General features: G+C 33.6%; 1 protein-coding gene across 1 annotated transcript in view; it reads left to right on the forward strand.

Moving 5' to 3' along the window:
• The window catches only part of ATP11B (ATPase phospholipid transporting 11B (putative)), a 113,805-nt gene that overhangs the window by 72,975 nt on the left and 17,741 nt on the right, over positions 1-23,089 (forward strand). Inside the window, exons 20-28 of the mRNA XM_080809564.1 lie at positions 1,651-1,804; positions 2,982-3,084; positions 6,530-6,675; positions 7,828-7,887; positions 9,400-9,527; positions 10,593-10,731; positions 21,110-21,175; positions 21,721-21,824; positions 22,071-22,236. Of these exons, the coding sequence (XP_080665690.1) occupies positions 1,651-1,804; positions 2,982-3,084; positions 6,530-6,675; positions 7,828-7,887; positions 9,400-9,527; positions 10,593-10,731; positions 21,110-21,175; positions 21,721-21,824; positions 22,071-22,236 (1,066 nt within the window). The remainder of the gene's footprint in view (positions 1-1,650; positions 1,805-2,981; positions 3,085-6,529; positions 6,676-7,827; positions 7,888-9,399; positions 9,528-10,592; positions 10,732-21,109; positions 21,176-21,720; positions 21,825-22,070; positions 22,237-23,089) is intronic.

The following is a 23,089-nucleotide window of genomic DNA, read 5'->3' on the forward strand; positions in this document are numbered from 1 at the left end:
TCAGAGTGGGGGGGAAATGGAGAGATGATTGTCAAATAGTACAAACTTCTAGCTTATATATAAAGTGAGTAAGTTCTAGAATTCTAATGTAGAGCATGATAACTATAATTAACAGTACCGTATTACATATTGTTAATAGATTAGACCCTAAATTAATTGCAACATCAAAAAATGGTCATTACATTAGGGGATGAAGGTGTTAACTAACCTAATTGTGGTAATCATTTTGCAATATATATGTGTAGCAAATCATCACATTGCATGCCTTAAATGATGTTATATGTCCACTGTATCTCAACAAAGCGGGGAAAAATGAAATAAAAATGGAGGGATATATCCATCGACAGATGAATGGTTAAAGAAGATGGGTATATACAGTGAAATACTACTCAGTCATTAAAAATTAAAATCTTGCCATTTACAATGACATGGATGGAACTAGAGGGTATTATGCTAAGTGAAATAAGTCAATCAGAGAAAGACATTATCATATCTCACACGTGGAATTTAAGAAACAAAACAGAGGGTCATAGGGAAAGAGACAAAATCAGGAGACAAACCATAAGAGACTCTTAAGCATCGGAAACAAACCGAGGATTGCTAGAGGGGGGGAAGTTGGGGAATGGGGTAACTGGGTGATAGACATTAAGGAGGGCATGTGATGTAATGAGCACTGGGTATTATGTAAGACTGATGAATCACTGACCTCCACCTCAGAAACTAATAATATTACATGTTAATTAATTGAATTTAAATAAAATTTTAAAAAGGCACTAAGTTCAAAAAAAAATGAAGGGATATTTCTCAGGCAGTCTGCTATACTGTGGTGAACTATAGTATTTTCTTTATGGATGTAACACAATGCTACTTTGAGTGCTGGCCTTCAACTACATAAAGACGTTTGCAGCAGAATGTAAATCTAGATACTGCTTCTTTTATCATGAAAGTTTTATTATTAAGGGAGAATGGGGAGAAACAGTTGAACAAAATAGTTTGCCCAGTATTATAGTTGATTCACATATTGATGTAAGCTTTTTGTCTCTTCCTGGCAACAGTTTACCCAGCTGTCAGTAATCAGATCATACTTTGAGTGGTACTCATATAGCGTATGCCCACAGAGAGGTGTTATTCATATTCCACCATAGTAATATCTGGTGTTACATAGAAGGGGTTAATATCAAAAGACAGTTTTGATTCCTTCATTCCTTCCTGCTCCCATAGTGAATCTAGCTTATGAATTTTCCTGAACATTAATTGCATTTAATTCTTTAAAATTAGGATTTTCTAAATGTATAACTAATAATGTTTTTATTTTTATATGATTTTTCATACTAAAATTAGGGGAAAAAAACCTCTGATTGAGTGTTATAATTCACATTTTAGAAAATATAGTAACTGTATCAGTTCATTGTAAAACTGAATATCATCTGTTTTACTCATCATATAAGTCACTCTCAGTTCTGCTTAATCTCAGCTTTCAGTTCTGCTTAATCTCATAACTTAGTTTCTTCCCCGGTATATCAGTTTTGTAACCATAAAGTCTATGGGTAAATGGTCCATCTTTTTGTAAGAATTTTTTGTTTACTAAATTTAAGTATAAATAATACGGCTTCAATGTATCTAACAGAGGATATAATTATTTTCTCTTAGAATTAAAGAGGATCATGTGATTCAGCACGGGCTAGTGGTGGATGGGACCAGTCTGTCTCTTGCACTCAGGGAGCATGAAAAACTATTTATGGAAGTTTGCAGAAATTGTTCAGCTGTATTATGCTGTCGTATGGCACCACTGCAAAAAGCAAAGGTATGTTTGTGTTATAAAACATTGCAGAAAGATATTTAGATCTAAAAGTATTCTTGGGGGCTCCTGGGTGGTTCAGTCAGTTGGGCATCTGACTCTTGATTTCTGCTAAGGTCTTGATCTCAGAGTCTTTAGGTCAAGCCCCGCATTGGGCTCCATGCTGGACGTGGAGCCTACTTTTAAAAAAAAGTGTAAAAGTATTCTTTAAGGTTAATGCCTTATCTAGTCCTATTTGGTAGTATGTAGTGTATGAATGTTACTAAGTGAGTCACCTCTCACGTTTTGAATGTTAACCAAGTACATTAGTCTAATGATCTTTGGAATTTTCAGAGTGATTATTAGTTTCAACTATTCATAATGACCTACAAATTCTTTGATGATTATCAGTTTGTGATTTTGCTGAGACAGAAATTGAACTATGATAACTTAGTTTCATAAGTTATTTAGCTAGTGAGGACCTGTTAGACTTCTGCCACTTCAGGTGGTTCTGTGGATCTCTGCTAATTTTTGCATTCTCATACAGTGATAATTCTTTGTTAAAAGTGGCTATTAAGTGATGAAACTTTAAGTTAAAAAGTCAGTTCTTGTGGTTTGAAGCTATATACAAGAAATATTTAAATTTCAGCTATGATTCAAGTGAGTGTTAAAATGCCTGTATTGTTATAAATCATGTACCCCAGTCTGTGGAGACTAAAACTGAAGACCAAATAGAGCTAATGCCTAGGTTCTTTAAGTATGTTCAAGAATTCCAAAGAAACCTTTCTTTTGATTTTATTGGATTTAATCTTTGTTGCTTTTTAAAATTTCTTAAATTTTATGACAAGAGAAAGTAATTATCTTTCCTCTATTTCAAATGAAAAGAATAATTTCCTGAGAAAGAGAACATTTTGCCTAAGTTCAATTATGTGTAACTATTTTCTAACACAATTATTAAGTAGTATTTAAGATTCTTGATTCCCATCGTAAAATCCAAAGATAATATTCTTTTTTGCTGTGACATGTTTGAAAGACATTCCTAAATTCTCAGAAAATGAACCCCAGGGCATATTATTGTCTAATACGAAATTAATTTTTTTCATTATTCAACTATTCTTATAACTGTCATTTCAGATAAATGACTATCTACTATAAGAAAATTGAAATTTTATAATAAATAACCAATTAGTTGTATATCTTTCAGGTAATAAGACTAATAAAAATCTCACCTGAGAAACCTATAACATTGGCTGTTGGTGATGGTGCTAATGATGTAAGCATGATACAAGAAGCACATGTCGGCATAGGTGATTGATTTTTTTACTTGAATTTTTAAAGTTGGTATACTTATTTGGTGACTTTGAATTTTCCTTTTGTGGACTAAAGTGCAGTGTCAAATATATGAATGCAATGTAGTAATATATCAGTGTATCCCCCTCATTAAGACTAATATTTAGGATTTTTTTAAAGATTATTTATTTATTTATCAGATTGAAAATGAGAGCACAAACAGGGGGAGTAGCAGGCAAAGAGAGAAGCAGGCTCCTAGCTGATCAAGGAGCCCGATATAAGACTTGATCCCAGGACCCTGGGATCATGACCTGAGCTGAAGGCAGACACTTAACTGACTGAGCCACCCAGGCATCCCTAGGATATTTTAATTACAAAATTTCAAGGAAATAAATACCATGTTAGTGGATTTTATCTTTGCCAAGCCCCCTTCATAATAAAGTAATTTAATTTTTACTTGCCATTTTGTACCTTTTGAAGTACTTTCTCACATCACTTTATCATTTTTAAACTCTAAATTTGTGATTTACATAGTTCTCCTCATGGTTTCAATTTATTGTTTTAGAGTGTTATTACTTACTCTATTTTTCAACCTAAAGATTCTGTAACTCATTCTAATGACAATTTTAGAAATAAGAAATTAAACTAAAATAATAAATACAAAATTTCAAATAATTTTCTAATCTAATAACCTTTATTCTAATTTCTGTTCTATTTTTGCCTAAAATTTTTGTTGGATTTAGGATACTAATATCACTTTATTATGTTTATCAGTCATTTCATATTTAAACCATATTCTGACCTGTATTCCTAAATAACTTTATTATACAAATACAGAAGCAAAGATGAAAAGTATGAAGGTTTTTTAATGAAGCAGATAAAGTTTTAGTTAGAAAAGAAGCTGATGCCTCTTCTGAAATCACCACTATAATGTCCTGTGAAGTAGTTCTCAGGTCTAATATCTCCAGTGTAGCTCTCAAATCAGTTCCTTTCTCTGAGCTAATTAAATCTTCATTATGATAACTTAATTTTCTTTCTAACTTGTATTATTGTTTCCCATAAATCTCCATAACAATTTGATGATAATTTCCTATACATACATTAAAGCATAAAAAGCTACAGTATTTATAACAGTTCGAGTCTAGATGGTAACAGACCTGTGAACAGAATAGATTCAAATATCTGGAAATTTATTTTATAACGTAGGAGATGTTTCAAGTAAGTAGGGAAACGAATTACTTGATAAAAAAATATTAGTATAACTGGTTTGGTTATTCAGGAAAAAAAAGAAGTTGGATTCTTTTCCATTGCTTATAGCTAAACAAATTCTAGATGGATTAAGGATTTTAAAAAAACTTCAAAGAGGGGCACCTGGGTGGCTCAGTCAGTTGAGCATCTGACTCTTGGTGTCATTTCAGGTCATGATCTCAGGCTCTGTGAGATTGAGCCCCAAGCCCTGCACTCATGTTTAGCAGGGAATCTACTTGGGATTCTCTTTCTCTCTCTTTGTCCCTCTGCTCATGTGCTCTCTCACTCTCTCAAATAAATAAATAAATCTTAAAAAAAAATTTTAAAGACCAAAAAAGGTAATAGAAGAAAAGATTTAATGAGTAATCTTGTAATTTGAGGTATTGAAGGCTCTTTTGAGTAGAAATATCAAAGAAAGCAAGGCACTGTGAAGAAAGACATCAGTATGTGTGGCAGAAGTAAATACCCCAAATGCAAATTTTAAACATGAAACTAATAAAGAATATTTGCAAAACAGATAACGAAGTCTTAATATTTCTGGTGTGTAAGGTCTTAACAAATTAAGGAGTATGAGGAAAACACTTTGGTAAAATATGCAGAAGGATGTGAGTCATTGGTTGTCACAAAAGGAGATATCTAAAATGAAGACTAAATGCATGAAAAAAGTATTCAGTCACTAATCAAAAAATGCAAGTTAAAATTGCCTATGAGGTTGCAAAAAAATGCAGAAGGAAAAATTCTGAAAGGATATAAACAAAAACTAGTAGTCTTCTCTAGGTGTTATAAATGTAATTATCTTTACCTATACATTTTGGAAAATTTTAATCCTTTTATGATGAAAATAAATTATAATTTTGAAAAATCATTTTTCAAAGCTATTTCCAGATTGAAAAAAAAAATTGAAAAAATAAAGTTGGCTTATGATAACTCTTTTGAAACCTAAAGAATTACTGTAATCTTAAAAATATAGTCATATTTACCAGATAAAATTATGTACTGACTTCAGGTGATACTGTACACTTTTAAAAAGCACATTTTGGGGACACCTGGGTGGCTCAGTTGGTTAAGCAGCTGCCTTCAGCTCAAGTCATGATCTCAGCGTCCTGGGATCGAGTCCCACATCGGGCTCCTTGCTCGGCGGGGAGCCTGCTTCTCCCTCTGCCTCTGCCTACCACTCTGTCTGCCTGTGCTCGCTCGCTCTCTCTCTAACAAATAAATAAATTAAGAAAAAAAAAAAAACTTTAAAAAAAAAGCACATTTTGTCCAGCCTCAGTTAGATAAAATAACAAGTAGGGGGCAATATAGTCACATTAAACGGACATTTAATATGATGAGTTGCTACTTCATGTGTAACTTTTTATTTAGGTACAGTTGTGGAAGGATACAAAGTTATGAGTGTGATAGCTTTTCTCACTATTAATTATGCAAGAATTTTTAGCATACCTTACATACAATTTTTATTAAGTCTTTTTGTTTGCTCCATATAATGTTTGTTCCAGTTATATTTATTGAAATAGTTCATGCCTGTTGAATCCAATAATAAATAAAATCAGCAGTTCCTTTTTAAATAATTAAGTTATTTATTCAATAAATAAAGAGCACATTTTGTTTGACTTGTGTGTGAAAGTTTTAAAACCATTAAACATGCTTATTTTTGCTAGGTTGGAATCATTCAATTTGGATATTTTTTATATGTTCATTGGATTAAAGCTATTTTTTTTATTATGTTCAGTTAGCCACTGTTAGTACATTAGTTTTTGATGTAGTGTTCAGTGATTCATCAGTTAGGTACAACATCCAGTGCACATCACAATACATGCCCTCCTTAATACCCATCACCCTGTTACCCTTCCCTTCTGAAACCCTCAGTTCATTATATAGCATTTTCTCCATTAGAAATCTATTAACTAGTACTTTGTGTCTATTAATGTAAAACTTGATGTTCTTATTAGATTCTGAACTTTCAATATTATTTTTATATTAGTTGTATTTTATTATATGCTGAGTCTTTGAAACTTGATGTTACGTGCTTTGTATTAATTGCCTATTTAAGTTGAACAACCTTTTGGGAATCTACTCTCTGCTATATATTAGGATATAGTGATCCTAAGTTCAGATTCAGCTGCTATCGGTAATTAAGATATTGCAGATAAATCATGAAAATCACACTTAACAGTTATCAATGAACTTGCCATTTTGTCTTCTTTATTACAGGAATCATGGGTAAAGAAGGAAGACAAGCTGCAAGAAATAGTGACTATGCAATAGCTAGATTTAAATTCCTCTCCAAATTGCTTTTTGTTCATGGTCATTTTTATTATATTAGAATAGCTACCCTTGTACAGTATTTTTTTTATAAGGTGAGTTTCATGGAGATATTTTACAATCATTTACTGATATAGTAATATAGGCTTCAATTTATATGCAATTACAATTCAAATTATTCTTTTAAAAATTGTTTTCATATCAAGATTTTTGTTACAAATCTAATGTTTACTGACAGAAAGCAAATAAGTGGTTGCCTGAGGCCAAGGGTTCAGGCGATAGCACCAACTGGAAAGGGATATAAGAGAACTTTGGATGACAGAGTTCTCTGATTTGATTGTGGGGGTGGTTACATGGGTATTTACATTTGTCAGCATCAAAATTCACACTTAAAATTGATATGTTTCATCCTGTGTGAATTAGAATGTAATTAATTTTATTTCTTCCATGTCATTTTGTCCTGAACTCGTAATGAGTTTTAAGTTAAGTCCAATACAGTGATTTAAAGCAGAGGTTCTTCCTTTTTTTTGTGCCATGAGTAACCTTTTGGTACTCTAGCATGATATATAAACTACTTATTAAAGGGGCTTTAAATGCATAAAGTAAAAACATTGGATTACAAGAAAACTAATTATGTTGAAATACTGTTTTATCTCTTAACCCCTTTGGAGAAGGTGAACTTCAGTGAAACCCATGTTAGGAGCTCCTGGGTACCAAGGCATTTAGTACACCAGAGTATCCTGTGTTGCATATATTCTATAAATAGTAGCTACAAGCCAATGAAAAAACACAGGTAGATTGCATATTGCTAATAAATGATGGTGGCAATTTTTCTCTACCTTATTAGCTTTTGCTGTGATGTAAGTATATTGAAATGGAAAGACACTTCCCTAGTTCCATTTATTGTTTTAAACATTTTTTTTAATTTTAAAGCTATTACTGCCCAAAGTTTAATAAACTATACTTATTGTATATGAAAAGTATTGAATAATAGCTAGAAGATTGTAAATTCAAAATTATGGCATTGCTTAGCAATAAAAGTCAAAGGTATTTTCATTCTGACATTTGTGGCACTGCTTAGAATTCTTTTAGACATTTTTAAATGATGGGACAAGTTCTTATGAGCAGATTCTCTACTTACATGTCTACTGGGATTGTGTTTCTGGCTTTTTAATATCTATTTTTAGAAATCATTTCTCTTTTAGACCCAAATATTTTAATTATTTTCATTTAATCTTGTTTTTCAGAATGTGTGCTTTATCACACCCCAATTTTTATATCAGTTCTACTGTTTGTTTTCTCAACAAGTAAGTAAAGAGAAGCTTTTGATTTATCCTTTTTAGAATAAGGTATGTGTATTCGGTTTTTGATAGTTGGAGGGATTTTTTTATGTTTCTCCTATTCCTGCAAATAGACAAAACTTCCCTAATTAGTGTATTTGATCAGTATAACATTGATAATATTTACTCTGATTTTCAAGTTGTAGTGAATGTTAATACCAAAATATATTTTAATTCTGGATGCTTTCTATAAAATAGATACTAACTCTAAACAGCTTATGAAAGAATTTGGGTAACTTTTTTCAACTTATGTGTAATACTGCTGTAAACTCTGTATCAAGCGATGTCAGGATAACTAATAGGGAGATTACCTCATTTATTTTTTGACAGAATTTCTTTGGCTTGGGAAGAAAGCTTAGTGGCTGAGTCCAGGAATGATATATAGGCTTTATCTCAGAAGCTAATTCTAAATAATTGATAGAGACCACCAGACCAAAAACGCTACATTGAAAAGGTTTCTAAAGCTATAGGCTCAGAAAGAAAACCCTGTAATTTGTTAGTAGTAAGCTATAATGAGCACATGTGGGTCTGTGGTTGTACACATGTCACATATTTGCCATTCCTGATCTACTCTTATTTTATAGAAAATGAAATGGAAATCCACAGAAATTAAGTAACTTGCCCAAGATCACATAGCTAATAACTATACCATACTAGGACCTACAGCTTTTGACTAACTGAGCATCCTTTTCACATACCACACTATACATCCCTAATTGATCAAGACTATTATTCTAATTAATTGAAATAATAAGAGCTTGGGGCACCTGGGTGATACAGTCTGTTAAGCATCTACCTTCTGCTCAGGTCATGATCCCAGGGTCCTGGTATTGAGCCCTGGATTGGGCTCCCTGCTCATCAGGGAGTCTGCTTCTTTCTCTCCCTCTGCCCTTCCCCCTGCTCATGCTCTCACTCTCTCTCAAATAAATAAAAGTGTTTTTAAAAAAGAAATAAGGATTTAGTTATCTTTGGTTTTTCATGGGTTGTCTCTATCCTTAATCACTGTTTCACTTCTGTTTACAACCTGTAACTTCAAATTCCAAATACCTGCTTGGGCTTTAGATCATGCCTTAAAGGAAATGTAGGACTTAGATAGTAAGACAGAGCCATAAAAACAAAACTATTTGTGTAGCATATCAAAGTAATAATAAAAAGCCTGGGATGCATGTAGGAGAATTGTGTAAAATTAAAGCACACTGACCAAATTGTGAAGAATCTTGAAATGTAGGTGCAAGTCACTTATAAATATGGATCATATTTGACATAACAGAATGTTCCAATTCCCATAAGAATATAAATCTGAATATTATATGTTTGTCTATATAAGAAACAAATTAGAATTATTAAAATTGATTTTTGTGTAAATTGAAAAAGCTATATAATTCTCATGCTTATTTTTAATATACTTCTTTGTGATCATATATATAACAGTAATACATAGTTTAGAGTCTCAAAATTCCTACCAATTTCTCTTTCTAGACACTATATGACAGCGTGTACCTGACTTTATACAATATTTGTTTTACTTCCCTACCTATTCTGATATATAGTCTATTGGAACAGCATATAGATCCTCATGTATTACAGAGCAAGCCCACCCTCTATCGGTAAGTATTTTCCAGTGTTATATGTCCATAACACTTTTGATTGCAAATAATTATTACATAGTTATCAATTTTTGAAAGCACCTTAAAAATAAGCAAATATATTAGGTAGTATCTTGTTGATTAATACTTTACTAAGAAAAGTAGTTTATGGTTTGTAATTGTTGAACATCAAAGAAAAATTTGAATAACTTTTCCAGTGTTTTTAGGAATGAACACTTTCATACTAGGAATGTGTTGGGCAATTGTGTAATTTGCATTTACTGTTGAAAACCAGTAGTATTTCATTTTATGTGCACAAAAGAAGTTACTCAGTAATTGGTTATCTCTAGAATTCTAAGAAATTAGTTCATGTTGTAGCATTGACAAATTAAGAGTCATAATCAGTGCAAAATGTGGGGTTGAAGACATTAATTCCAATTCCAGATCTTCTGGGTTATCCCTGTTTCTTCAGAACCAAGTAAGTGATCACAGAGTTGTGGAACTATTCCTCAGGATCAGCTAGCTTTTGGTTCCCTCATTAACCTGATGTCCACTCTTACAAAGGTATTCAGTCATCCAGAAATGGCAGTAACTCACCTTGATTTTCCAGCATACCTAGGACTGGTCTTGACCTAACATTAGGATAGGCTGTTCTTCCCATAATAGCTGTTGATGGATATGAAATGGATTAGGAGCCTCAGTGCTGAACAAAATGAAAATGACTCCACTAAAAAAAAAAAGAGAGTCTTAGCAAAGTGACTGAATGTTAACAATACAATATAATACAGATAGATCAACTTTTCACAACTCAACTGAATTACTATATCTATGCTATGTTCCTTTCTTAAATGAGAAAAGGTATTTGAATACATTAGGTGAACTGTAAGCTGTTACACAGACATATATTATTATAAACAGTGATTTGTAAATTCAGGTTTATTCTTTCTGCTTATATTTTCAAGCAATGTTAAATTAAAAATCCATCTTTTTTTTAACTGTCAAATTGTAGTAATCATTTAGTAGGTAAATAATAAATATGAATCCTAATATGCTCCTTTTCTTTCTTTTTTTTTTTTTAATATACAGAGACATTAGTAAAAACCGTCAACTAAGCATTAAAACATTTCTTTATTGGACCATCCTGGGTTTCAGTCATGCCTTTATTTTCTTTTTTGGATCCTATTTTCTAATAGGAAAAGATACATCTCTGCTTGGAAATGGCCAGGTAAAATATATCATTTTTTAAAGAATATTTGTTAATAGCCTGATTAAGTTTGATTTTTCGTAACTTTCATTTAAAAAAAGTAAAATTCAATTCAAATTATAAAATTATAGATATTAAATTAAAATGCAGTTATAAAAAGATTTCAAATAAAAGTTAAAACAAAGATAGTACAATGTATTCTTAATATGAAACTCAAGTTACTAAATAATTTTGATATTGAAAAATTAATTCAGGGACAGCTGGGTAGCTCAGTCAGTTAAACATCTGACTCTTGATTTCAGCTCATGTCATGATCTCAGGGTCATGAGATCCCGCCGTACATCAAGCTCTGTGCTCAGTGGGGAATCTCCTTAAAGATTCTCTCCCTCTGCCCCTCCCCCCACACACAATCTTTCTCTCTTTCTCTCAAATAAATCTTAAAAAAAAAAAAATTCACACAAGGGGGTACACCTCTGAATGCTGTTCACTTCAGGATTGTGTTTTAATAATAATTACTGTCTATTTAGTGCTTGATATTTTGGTAAGTGCTTTACATGCTTCATCTCCATTAATCCTCTCGATAATCCTGTTGGAGAGAGATTATGACCCATATTTTTCATATGAGAAATGAGGACTTGGTGTTTAGTTTTTGCTTTTAATTCTGTGAAAAAAAAATTTTTTTTTGTATGCTTAGAAAGTGCTCCTTACTCTTCAGTACATAGCCGGGGGGCGGGGCAGGGGTGGTGGTTGCAGGCAAGGGTTAGAGAGAGAGAGAGAGAGAGACACTATCAAGCAGGCACCATGCCCAATGCAGAACCCATTGCTGGGCTTGATCTCAAGACCCTGAGATTATGACCTGAACCAAAATCAAGAGTCAGATGCTTAACTGACCAAGCCACCCAGGTGCCCACAAAGGTAAAATCTTTATGAAGGTAAATTGGCCTCTGGTACAAAAGTTTTTTCTCTTTACCACGTATTAATTATCAGTTTCCTTTTTTTTTTTTTTAAACTCAAGTTGTAAATCATTAACTTCTTTTCCCTTTTAGCCTACCAGTTCTACCACTCGGATACATACCCCTAGAAATTAATATATACCACTAGAAATTAATCTACTAGTCCCGGCCACCAATACTAGGTACAGTGGAAAAGAAGCCTACATTAGAATCAGGTGCCTTGGAGCCACATCCTGACTCCTGAAGTTATTTGAGTGATTCGAGATGAGTTAGTTAACCCTCTAAGACTCAGTTTCCTCACCCACAAAATTATAGGAATATAATCCTTACCTTATAGGTTTCCTTTGAGGATGAAATGATATATGTAGAGCATTAGGCACAGTGACTAGCATATAGAAGTACTCAATAAGTCTTGGCAGTGTTAGTTGTTATTTTTACCATCCAGTCATTATTTTGAAGACCCCATCCTTCCTAATCCCTTCTGATCTACTTCTCCCAGAATCTCTCCTCTTTAAATGTGTAGGTTAAACTGTCCTTGCTGGCTCTCTGAGAACATGCAGTGCTAAACCATTGTTATATTTCCTCTAGAGGAAATTCCCAAAGTCTCTCTTACGACTGGCTTGTCAGTTCTTCAGGGTTGAGTCCACAGAGCTTTGTCCTTTGCACCCTCTTATATCTTCCTGGTCTGAAAATCTTTTTAGACATCTAGCCCATGTCTCATTGTTCAGCACTGGATGTGTTTGAATGCTTTCATTTTCCAGTAATTATTCTTGTATGCCCAACAAACAGTTGTAAACCTGAAGTAGAAAACATTATTAGGGAGACGTACTGGGAGAGAAGTGGCTCAAGGTCAAGATGAAGTTGATGCAAATAAGTGATCCTGAGAGAGGAGCAGGGAAGAGTTAAAATAGTTTGGGGTCCAGGGAGGGTAGGACAGTTCAGGGGAAATTAAGGTTCTTCTCCCATTTTCTCTTAAAATACAGCAGTGTCATCTTATCACAAATATTTGGGCAAAAGTCACAGATTAGTAATTTGGTGAATATATTATGTGGGTTATCTCCTCATTTTATTTTCAAAGCTAAAAATGAGCTTAACATAAAAGTTTTGAGTTATTTCTGTAATCCAACAGTATCACCATTTTTTTAATTTAAATAATTTTGACAGAAGGTAAACCTTCTATAAAATCTAGAAATCTTGATGTTGTGCCGCCTGGGTGGCTCAGTGGGTTAAGCAGCTGTCTTTGGCTCAGGTCATGATCCCAGAGTCCTGAGATCGAGCCCCGCATCAGGCTCCCTGCTCAGTGGAGAGCCTGCTTCTCCCTCTCTCTCTGCCTGCTGCTCTGCCTACTTGTGCTCTCTAATAAATAAGTAAAATGTTTAAAAAAAAAATCTTGAATAATAAAAAAAATTTTAAAAAAATCTTGATGTTACTTTGTTTTTGACAAAACTTTGGTTTTATTTTTTTTTTTAAGTTTTTATTTTGATTCCAGTTAGTTAACATACAGTGTTATTTTAGTTTCTAGTATACAATATAGTGATTTAGCACTTCCATGTTTCACCCAGGGCTCATTACCACAAGTGCACTCCTTAATCCCCATCGTCTATTTAACCCGTCCTCCCACCCCTCTCCCTTACGGTAACCCATCAGTTTGTTCTCTATATAATTAAGAGTCTGTTTCTTAGTTTGTCTCCCTGTCTCTTTTTTCCCCTTTGCTTGTTTGTTTTGTTTCTTAAATTGCACAAATGAATGAAATCATAATGCTAAGTGAAATGAGTCAGTCAGATCTTGATATAACTTCAAAAATTTTTAAGTCCTCTGGGGGCCCTTGGCTGGCCCAGTCAGTAGAGCATGTGACTCAATCTCAGGATCATAAATTTAAGCCCCACATTGGGTATAGGGATTACTTAGGAATATAAAAAAATTAATTAAAAAATTTTAAGTCCTCCAAAAATAATAGAAAAACTGACTTCCATGAAAACATTTTTTTGAAAAACAGCTTCATTGAGGAACCCCTGAGTGGCTCAGTCAGTTAAGCCTTTGGCTCAGGTCATGATCCCAGGGTCCTGAGACTGAGTCCCACATTGGGCTCCTTGCTCAGCAGAGAGCCTGCCCTCTGCCTGCCCCCCACCCCAACTTGTGCTCCTTCTCTCTCTCTTTCTCTGACAAATAAATATATAACATCTTTTTAAAAAATAAATTAAAAAGAAAAACAGCTTGATTGAGTTGTATTTGATATATAGTAAACGCACTAAAAATATATAATTTGAAGGGCATCTGAGTGGTTCAGTTGGTTAAATGTCCAACTCTTGATTTCAGCTCAGGGTCTCAGGGTCTTGAGATTGAGTCTAGCATCCAGCTTCATGCTGGGCATGGAACCTGCTTAAGATTCTGTCCCTCTCCCCTTTCCCCTTAATTCCCCCTCCCCCGCTTACACATTCTCGTGTGCACATATGTGTATATATATAAATATATATATATATATCTGTGTATATAATATACACACACGTACACACACATATAATTTGATACTTTTAAAAACATTTTTACTTCAAGTTAGTTTACCATACAGTGTTTTATTAGTTTCAGGTGTACGATATAGTGATTCAACAATCCATATGAAACCCAGTGTTCATCATAACAAGTGCAGTCCTTAATGCCCATCACCAATTTCACTCATCCCCCCCCACCCATCTCCTCTCTGGTAACCATCTCTGGTTGTTCTGATTGTTCTCTGTAATTAAGTTTCTTGTTTTGTCTTTTTCGTCCCCTTCACTGGTTTGTTTTGTTTTCTTAAATTCCACATGAGTGAAATCGTATGGTATTTATCTTACTCTGACCAACTTATTTCACTTAACATTATACTCTCTAGTTCCATCCATGTTATTGCAAATGGGAAGATTTCATTCTTTTTTTATGACCAATAGTAGTTCATTGTATATATGTACCTCCTGTTTATCCGTTCGTCAATCAGTGGACACTTAGGCTGCTTCCATAATTTGGCTATTGTAAATAATGCTGCTTTAAACGTAGGGGTGCATGCACTTCTTTGAATTAGTTTTTTGTATTCTTTGTGAATACCCAATAATGTAAATTGCTGGATCATAGGGTAGCTCTATTTTTAACTTTTTGAAGAACCTCCATACTGTTTTCCACAGTGGCTGCTCCAGTTTGCATTCCCACCAACAGTGCACAAGGGTTCTTTTTCTCCACGTGCTCACCAACACCTTTTGTTTCTTGTGTTATTGATTTTAGCCATTCTGACAGTTATGAGATGATACCTCATTATAGTTTTGGTTTGTATTTCCCTGATGGTAAGTGATGATGAGCATCTTTTCATGTGTCTTCTTGGCCCTTTGGATGTCTTCTTTGGAGAAATACCTGTCCATGTCTTCCGCCCATTTTTAACTGGCTTATTTGTGTTTTAGATGTTGAGTTTTATAAGTTCTTTATATATTTTGGATGCTAACCTTTTATTGGCTGTCATTTGCAAGTATCTTCTCCCATTCTGTAGGTTGCCTTTTAGTTTTGCTGATTGTTTCTGTCACTGTGCAGAAGCTTTTTATTTTGATGCAATCCCCACAGTTTATTTTTGCTTTTGTTTCCCTTGTGTCAGGAGACATATGTAGAAAAAAGCTGTTAAGACTAATGTCAAAGAAGTTACTGCCTATGTTCTCTTCTAGGATTTTTGTGGTTTCAGGTCTCATATTTAGGTCTTTCACCCATTCTGAATTTATGTTTGTGTGTGGTATAAGAAAGTGGTCCAGTTTATGTTGCATGTTGCTGTCCAAGTTTTCCCAACACCATTTGTTGAAAAGACAGTCTTTTTCCCATTGGATATTCTCTCCTGCTTTGTAGAAGAATCTGATCCTTTTTTTAAAACTATCTTAACATTTTTAAGAGGACAGTTCTATAGTGTTAAGTATATTCATATTATTGTGCAACAGATCTTCAGAACTTTTTCATCTTGAAAAGCTGAAACTCTATAAACAACCACCCATTTCCCCCTCTTCCCAGCCCCTGAAAATCACCATTCTACTTTCTGTTTCTATGAATTTGACTACCTATGAAGTCACTTTTTTCAAACTAATTAATTGGGAGGTAAACACCAATGAAGAATGTTTATTTAAGTAGATTAAGAGGTACCTAATGACTTTGGCTTATTTTTTTTTTTAAAGAAGAATTAATGTCTTCCTCTGTTGATCTCTGCAGAGTAAGTCATCTCATCTTGGGACACACTTGCTCTGATAATGTTGTTGTTTAGAGTATTTTTGGAAATACCTTATATTGTCTTTCTGGGATCTCAGCAAGGTAACTTTCTCAGGGAAAAAGCTATTTAAAATTTTTACAGATGGGGAAGATGCTACTTAAGATCATAGGTAGGAAAGAAGGTGGAGGAACAATTCAGAGTCAAAGAGATCACCTCCAGTTAAAGCAGACTTCTATAGGATGCAAAGGCAAGGCATGCTGGCTTGCGTAAAAGCATATCAGAACACTAAAACACTACAATGAAGGAAACAGGAAGGAGGGAATTGTAGGCATGGTGAAAGTGGAAAACTGTGATGGGGGGAGGAAGATATCAGAAGAGTTTCAGAGGTAGCTGAGTTCCCACCCCCACCCTACATGACATTCTACTTCTCTGGTAGTTTCAACCAAAGGCTTCACAGGAGAAAGACTAAAGAAAATAGTTCCTGTTACTTCAGGAACTCAAATTCTAATATCTACTCCACTCATCTCAGTAGTCTGATATGAAAATTACAGATTAGGTAACTACCATTTAAAATGATATCTGGCCCAAATAAGGGTTTTTTTTTTTAATTTGCTTGTTTATTTTGTTTTTGTTCTACTGAAGTCTACAGGAACTCAAAGGAAAATGTCTACCATAAATGATTTTTGCTCTTTATGGAGTTATACCCAATTATACCCCAAAGCTAAAATAATTGAAATTCCAAAAATACAGGATTGGGAGAAAAGGGGAAAAGCTATTAGAGTATTCTAATGCCAGTTAGACTTCTCCAGTGGAGATGTTGGAATTATCAGAGCCTTAGCACCCTTCTAAAATATATATTGTATAGTATTCCACCACATTAATTATTTAATGAGAGAGAAAGTGTTAAGGAAGAAAAAGTAATTCACCCCTTCATCAAACCTTGTAGGTCTGGACCATTTGCCTGATTAATTAGCAAAACAAGGTAGAATGAGCAGATGAAATTTCAGGTTGTAATTTTGAGAGAAAGAGAAGGATAAAGCTTTTTATACTGGTTTGTTTTTTTTTTTCTTAAAATTATAATGAGTTTCCCCTTATTTCCTGTCCCTAATTAATTTCTTTTTCATGCTATACATGTCATCAGCTGTTGAAACCTAACCATCAAATGATAAGAGCTCTGTTTTAAGACTAGAAATCTACCATTTTATATCTGTATTCTCCAGAGAATACAATATCTTTTATTTAGTGTAAATGATTTAACCACTGTTATTACCAGTCAGGTCATTCAAAGAACACATACGCAATGCAATTCCTATAAGTAAGTACAGATTTCTTTGAATGAAAGGTTATATGATTAATATGACTTTGATTATCTGGTTCATTATGGAATTTCCCTGAATGTTAATTTATTCATGAGACAGATTTTTAAAGAACTAGTAATATTCCAGACAACTGATAGAAAATGAAATGTAGTATGCATTAGAGGAGAAGAGAAAAATAAACATTGCTTCTGATGGTATCATCCAGCAATTGCTCAAATGTTTAAAACCTATACTAAGGAGAGTTTGTACTGGTGGATAACTGAACAACTATATTAACTATTATAGTTAATATATTAACTATAAAGAAGATTAACTATAAAGAAGGTAATCACTTATAGGTCACTGTATAGTTAAGTTGAACCTAATACAGAAAAGTTTTCATCTTTTGTTTATTCTTTTTTTTTCTTTTGTTTATTCTTAAACTCCTTCTTGCCTAACCTAGGACTTTACTTCTGCATTTATCTTTTCTCTTTCCTTCATCATTAATCTGTTGTCCTCTCTTAGAGCCAACCAGTCACATACAGACATGTTTCATTATCTCCCATCTTCTAATAAAAACCTCAGTTCCTTGACCTAACTTTGCTTTGCTGCTGCTTTGGCTGTATGTGTGTGCGTGTGTGTGTGTGTGTGTGTCTTTAGAGCAAAATTTGAAGAAGTTATCATTTTTTGCTATTTCTACTTCCTGCCTTCTCTTCTCCCTTGAACATAATCCTTTAGGGCTTTCACTCTCAGTACTCCATCAAAACCATGTTCTTTATGGTCACCAGCCACCCCCACATTGTTAAATCCAAGAGCATGTCTCAAAACTTATGAACCCAACCGCTGGGCTCAATTTACAAAGCATTCCTACCTGCCACATTATCTTCTCTCAGCTTCTGTTGGCTACTTCAGCTTTCTTACTGACTATTCCTTTTCAGTCTTCTCTTCCTACCCCCAGAATCAGAATTTCCCACCCTCTGTACTAATGATATTTTGAGTCAAATAATTTTTTATTGTTGGGATTCATCCTATGAATTGTAGGATGTTAAGCAGCATGCTTAACCTCTACCCACTAGATACCAGAAGTGTACACACCTGCCCTCCCTAGTTATGACAATCAAAAATGTCTCCAGACCTAGCCAAATGTTCCTTGGGAGGAGAAATCACACCCCACTGGAGAACCACTGTCCTAAATGGAACAGCGGCCCAGGGCTCAGTGCTAAGACATGTTTTCTTCTTTATTCATACATAGGGTAAAATGTTTTTCCCATCATTTAAATACTGCTTGTATGCTGAGAACTCCTAAATTTATATCTCTGCCAGTCTCTCCTCAAATTCAAATAAACTACCTTCTCCAATTAACAAATCACATAGGAATCTCAGATTTTACACAGCTAAACAGAATTTTATATCTTCTGCAAACCCATTTCCCTTCCACTTTTCCCTGTATTAACAAAAACAACCACTTTTTACCCAGCTGCTCATTCAAGTCCAGGAATCATTTTTTGTTTCCCATCTCTCACAAGTGATCACAATCATATTGGTTCCAGTAGTCACATATATCTTGAATGTTTCCACTTCTCTCCACACAGTCCAGATCTCACCATCTCTTTCCTGGACTGTAGTAACTGCCTCTACCTGCTCCTGCTTTTATTATTCCCTTTTCTACTACCTCTTCTCTCCACAGCAGCCCAGGTGCTCTATTAAAAATGAAAATTGGATTGCATATGTAATGCCCTGCACAAAATCATTCAGTGACTAATTACAGTATAAAAATCTCATCCATCCTGACCCCATCTGCCTATTGGGCTGTGTTTTCTACCACTGTTCCTTTTATTCACTCTACTCTAGCTGTACTAGTTACATTGTTCCTTGACTAGATCAAATTGTTGCTGACTTAGGACCTCTGAACTTGCTGTTCTTCTACCTGGGTGCTTTTCTCTCACGTGGGCAAGTGACTGACTCCCTTACTCATTTAGGTCTGCTGAAATATTACTGGGTTGAGTAGACCTTTCTGCCCACTCCAGTAAAATCTTATCTCCCTCACCTTCCATCACTTCTTGACTCCCACCTCTCCTACATTTATTTTTCTTCAGAGCACTAATCTCTACCTAAAAGTATATTTCTAGGTGTGTTTATTATATGTCTCCTTTACGGTGTGTAAGCTTCATGAGGTCAGGCACTTTTTCTTAGCACTGCTTTATTCCCAAGGCCTGGAATGGTACTCGGTATGTAAAAGATGTGCAGTTACTATTTGTGGAGTATACAAATAAATAATGAATGATCTTTTTTAATTTGGAATACAGATTTGGCTTTATTAAATAATTAGTTAACAAATTCAGCTGGAAGAAGTAATCCTAGAAAACAAGCAGATTGTGATAGAAAGGGTTTTGAGCATCTTTCTTTTCTGAACAGGGGTAGATCCAGGTTTAGGAAAGTCTAAACATTACACATTTTGGCACGCCCTCTTTAAGAGAAAAAAATAGAACTATAAATACAAACGTAAGTATACATCAATATGACTGAGTGACGTAGATAGTTCCATCACACTTAATCAAACTAGTGTAATGAGCCCTACTCAACTTCTCTGTACCCTGATCTCAAAATACCCTCTGGCATTCACTTTATCACCAACTGGCTCAAGTGGAAGTCAGTATGGAAAGAGACAGAAGTCTTAACTGTTTGGTTTGAGATATATTACTTCTGCTTATTTTATAAAACAACAAAAAAGAACATGTGAATATGTTTCTACAGCCCTCTCTGAAGCCTTGAATTCAAGAGGGAGCCCTAAATCCCCTCTTTCTAAGGAAGATACCAGTAGCCCTAAATCTGGGCCCAGTAAAACCAGAAAACTAAGGGATGGGCACGTGTGGATGTTACCACTTCCAGGCACAGGTTCCTTGGGTGCATCAAATACCTATTTCTAGAGATGATAAAAGTAGGAAAATGAGGGGTTCAATATGACTTTTCCATTCCTTTATTCTTGCAAATCAACTCCTAATATACCCTCAAATGAAGGCTTATTAATTGATGTTTCATTGTTGATGATAATAACTATTATTTATTGATTGCTTACTATATATACCAGGTACCCTGTCATGTTTACATATCCTAATTCTTATAGAAACCTGTAAAGTTCTTCCCCCATTTTACAAGTGAGAAAGTCAGATACGGAGAGGTTAAGTAATTTTTCAAGTAAATGCTAATTTTTAGACATCAGTAATAAAAAGAAACAGAGCCTTTTAAATAATTTTCTAAACCAGTGGTAAAAACCAACTACTTTGTACATTTAATTGAAAGAAACTTCTGGTTCTGTTCTTATTTGTGGAAATTAAATCCTGACTATTTGGGGATTCAGCATTTGTGATAAACCTTAGTAAGTTTTGGCTGTAAATCCCAGAAGACTACTTTGCCTGGCATTAACTGCATTTTTACATAGAATCCTTTGAGAAATAATTCCATTGGCCGTTATCTTTCCTTTCAGGTGTTGGTTTTGTGTGTAAATTTCTTTTCTCCTGCTTTGCCTACACTGTGTCCATAAATACAGTGTCAAGTGATCTGTCATAACATCTGGTTGGAATGGTTTCAGAAAATAATTATGATTGAAGAGTTATCATTTTTATTGTGTGACAGAATAAAGCAGTCACTAACAACTATATCATTCTAAAGAAAAGCATTCTGTGTCATATAGGCTTAAAGCCATCTTTGGGTTTCCAATCTGATAATGTTATCCAAAGGATCATTTTACATGATAATAATAAGCATAATAATGCTGTATGGTGTTTTTTCACATTACTTTAACTTTACTAATGTCACAGATTTCAAATGTAACTGGCTTAAATAATGCAAGTGATTTTTAGTACTTTTTGCCTTATATCTGATTTAGCATCATATTAACATAGTGCAGTAATGGGTTTGGTTTGTTTTTTTTTTCTGTTTAGATGTTTGGAAACTGGACATTTGGCACCTTGGTTTTCACAGTCATGGTTATTACAGTCACAGTAAAGGTATGGTGCAGAAATAGAAACATGAACACATTTTGCATCTGTATAACACGTAGTTTGTTTCTTTAACTATAGGTAGATAGTTTTCCCTTTTTACTTTTCCTTTTTCAGTCATGAATAATTTCACTGATTGCTATTTTAATAATTAATTTTAATTTTTGTAAAAAAAAAAACACTTCAAGTTCATTATTTTGGAAAACCTTAGCTGATTTTTATGGTCAAGTAAAGGTTAACCCCACAATATTCATCTCTGAAATTTTACTTCTTTGTATATAGACAACATGGGTTGTTTTAGGCCATGGAGTAGAGCATAAAGTACTCATGAAAATTTCAGTGCTGCTTCCTCATAGAAGAAAAACATTATAAACTTGAAATTGTTCAATTCCATACTGGACCCTTTCATTAATATTTACCTGCTGAGGGACTTTGCCATAGAAAGCTTCGGCACTTAAAATTACTACATTTTATTCTCGAATTTTACGTGGGAGGCTTAATTTAAGTAAATATTTATTATCTTGTATTAAGGATATTAAAAAAATTTTTTTTAGATGGCTTTGGAAACTCATTTTTGGACCTGGATCAACCATCTTGTTACCTGGGGATCTATTATATTCTATTTTATATTCTCTTTGTTTTATGGAGGGATTCTCTGGTGAGTGACTATGTTATTGATTCATTATAATTATATTATAATTATAATTATAATTATGTTAATTATATTGATTCAGTTCTGTTTATTGTGATAGATTATATTATGAACAAATTCTGCTCAGAATAATTTTGTTGAGATGGGTCTCATTGATAATAAATTTACTTTCTTCAGTTGATCTTACTGATAGGGAGAAGAAAAATTAACAAATACTGAATATCGACTATATTCTACCTCTTTTCTTTGCAGGCCATTTTTGGGCTCCCAGAATATGTACTTTGTATTTATTCAACTCCTATCAAGTGGTTCTGCTTGGTTTGCCATAATACTCATGGTTGTTACGTGTCTATTTCTTGATATTGTGAAGAAAGTATTTGACCGACAGCTCCATCCTACAAATACTGAAAAGGCACAGGTGACCATTCTTTTTATATAGTACTGTTTTAAATTAGAATTATTCTGTAACAACTGTTCTGTAACAATGAAAAGCTGTCATTAAAATCTGCTTATATCACAGAATAGGAAATTATTCATTCCTCTATCAAGTATTTTGCAAAACAAATATTGTTAAATATGATATTTTTAAGTTGTTTCTTATTTCTATTAATTTTGAGTCCTGACAAATTAATTGTTATTAATGGAACTCCAGATTTTTAAATATAAGACTATCAAGTAAAAAAAAAAAAAAAAAAAGGACTACCAAGTTATATCCGGATAATAATAGTAAATATGTTTTAAGTAACATTATCACAGTGTTCTATCAGAGGTATATAATTGGGATATATAGCCATATCTTTAGAAACATTAGAATTCTAGTAATACTTTTTTAGGGTACATTGTTTTCAACAGGAGTATGAAATAAGTTTTTTAACCTAAACAATTTTTACAGAATGGATTTTTGTAAAATATATTTTCTTACTAAACATTTATCAATAAATATTAAGCTACAGCAAATATTAACAGTATATTACATAGTATGTAAGACATGGACTTTAGGACCTGATAATTCTCAGTTCAAAACCCAGCTCTACCACTTGGTAGCTCTGTAACTTCAGGTCCCAGTTTCCTCATGAGTAGTAAAATTATGATAGAAATAACTATTTTATTACCTTTGTAATGAGGATTAAATGAAATAATGTTCAGTAACAAAGTAGATGCTCAAGAAATAGTAACTATTAGTTGAATGTGCCATTTCATGTATTTGACTTGTACATGGTTGAGATTTTTTGACTTATACAACGTTGGGATTTTTTCCTGCATGTTTGCTA

This window comes from Martes martes, assembly GCF_963455335.1.
Source record: "Martes martes genome assembly, chromosome: 1".
In the NCBI taxonomy this organism is placed as follows: Eukaryota; Metazoa; Chordata; class Mammalia; order Carnivora; family Mustelidae; genus Martes; species Martes martes.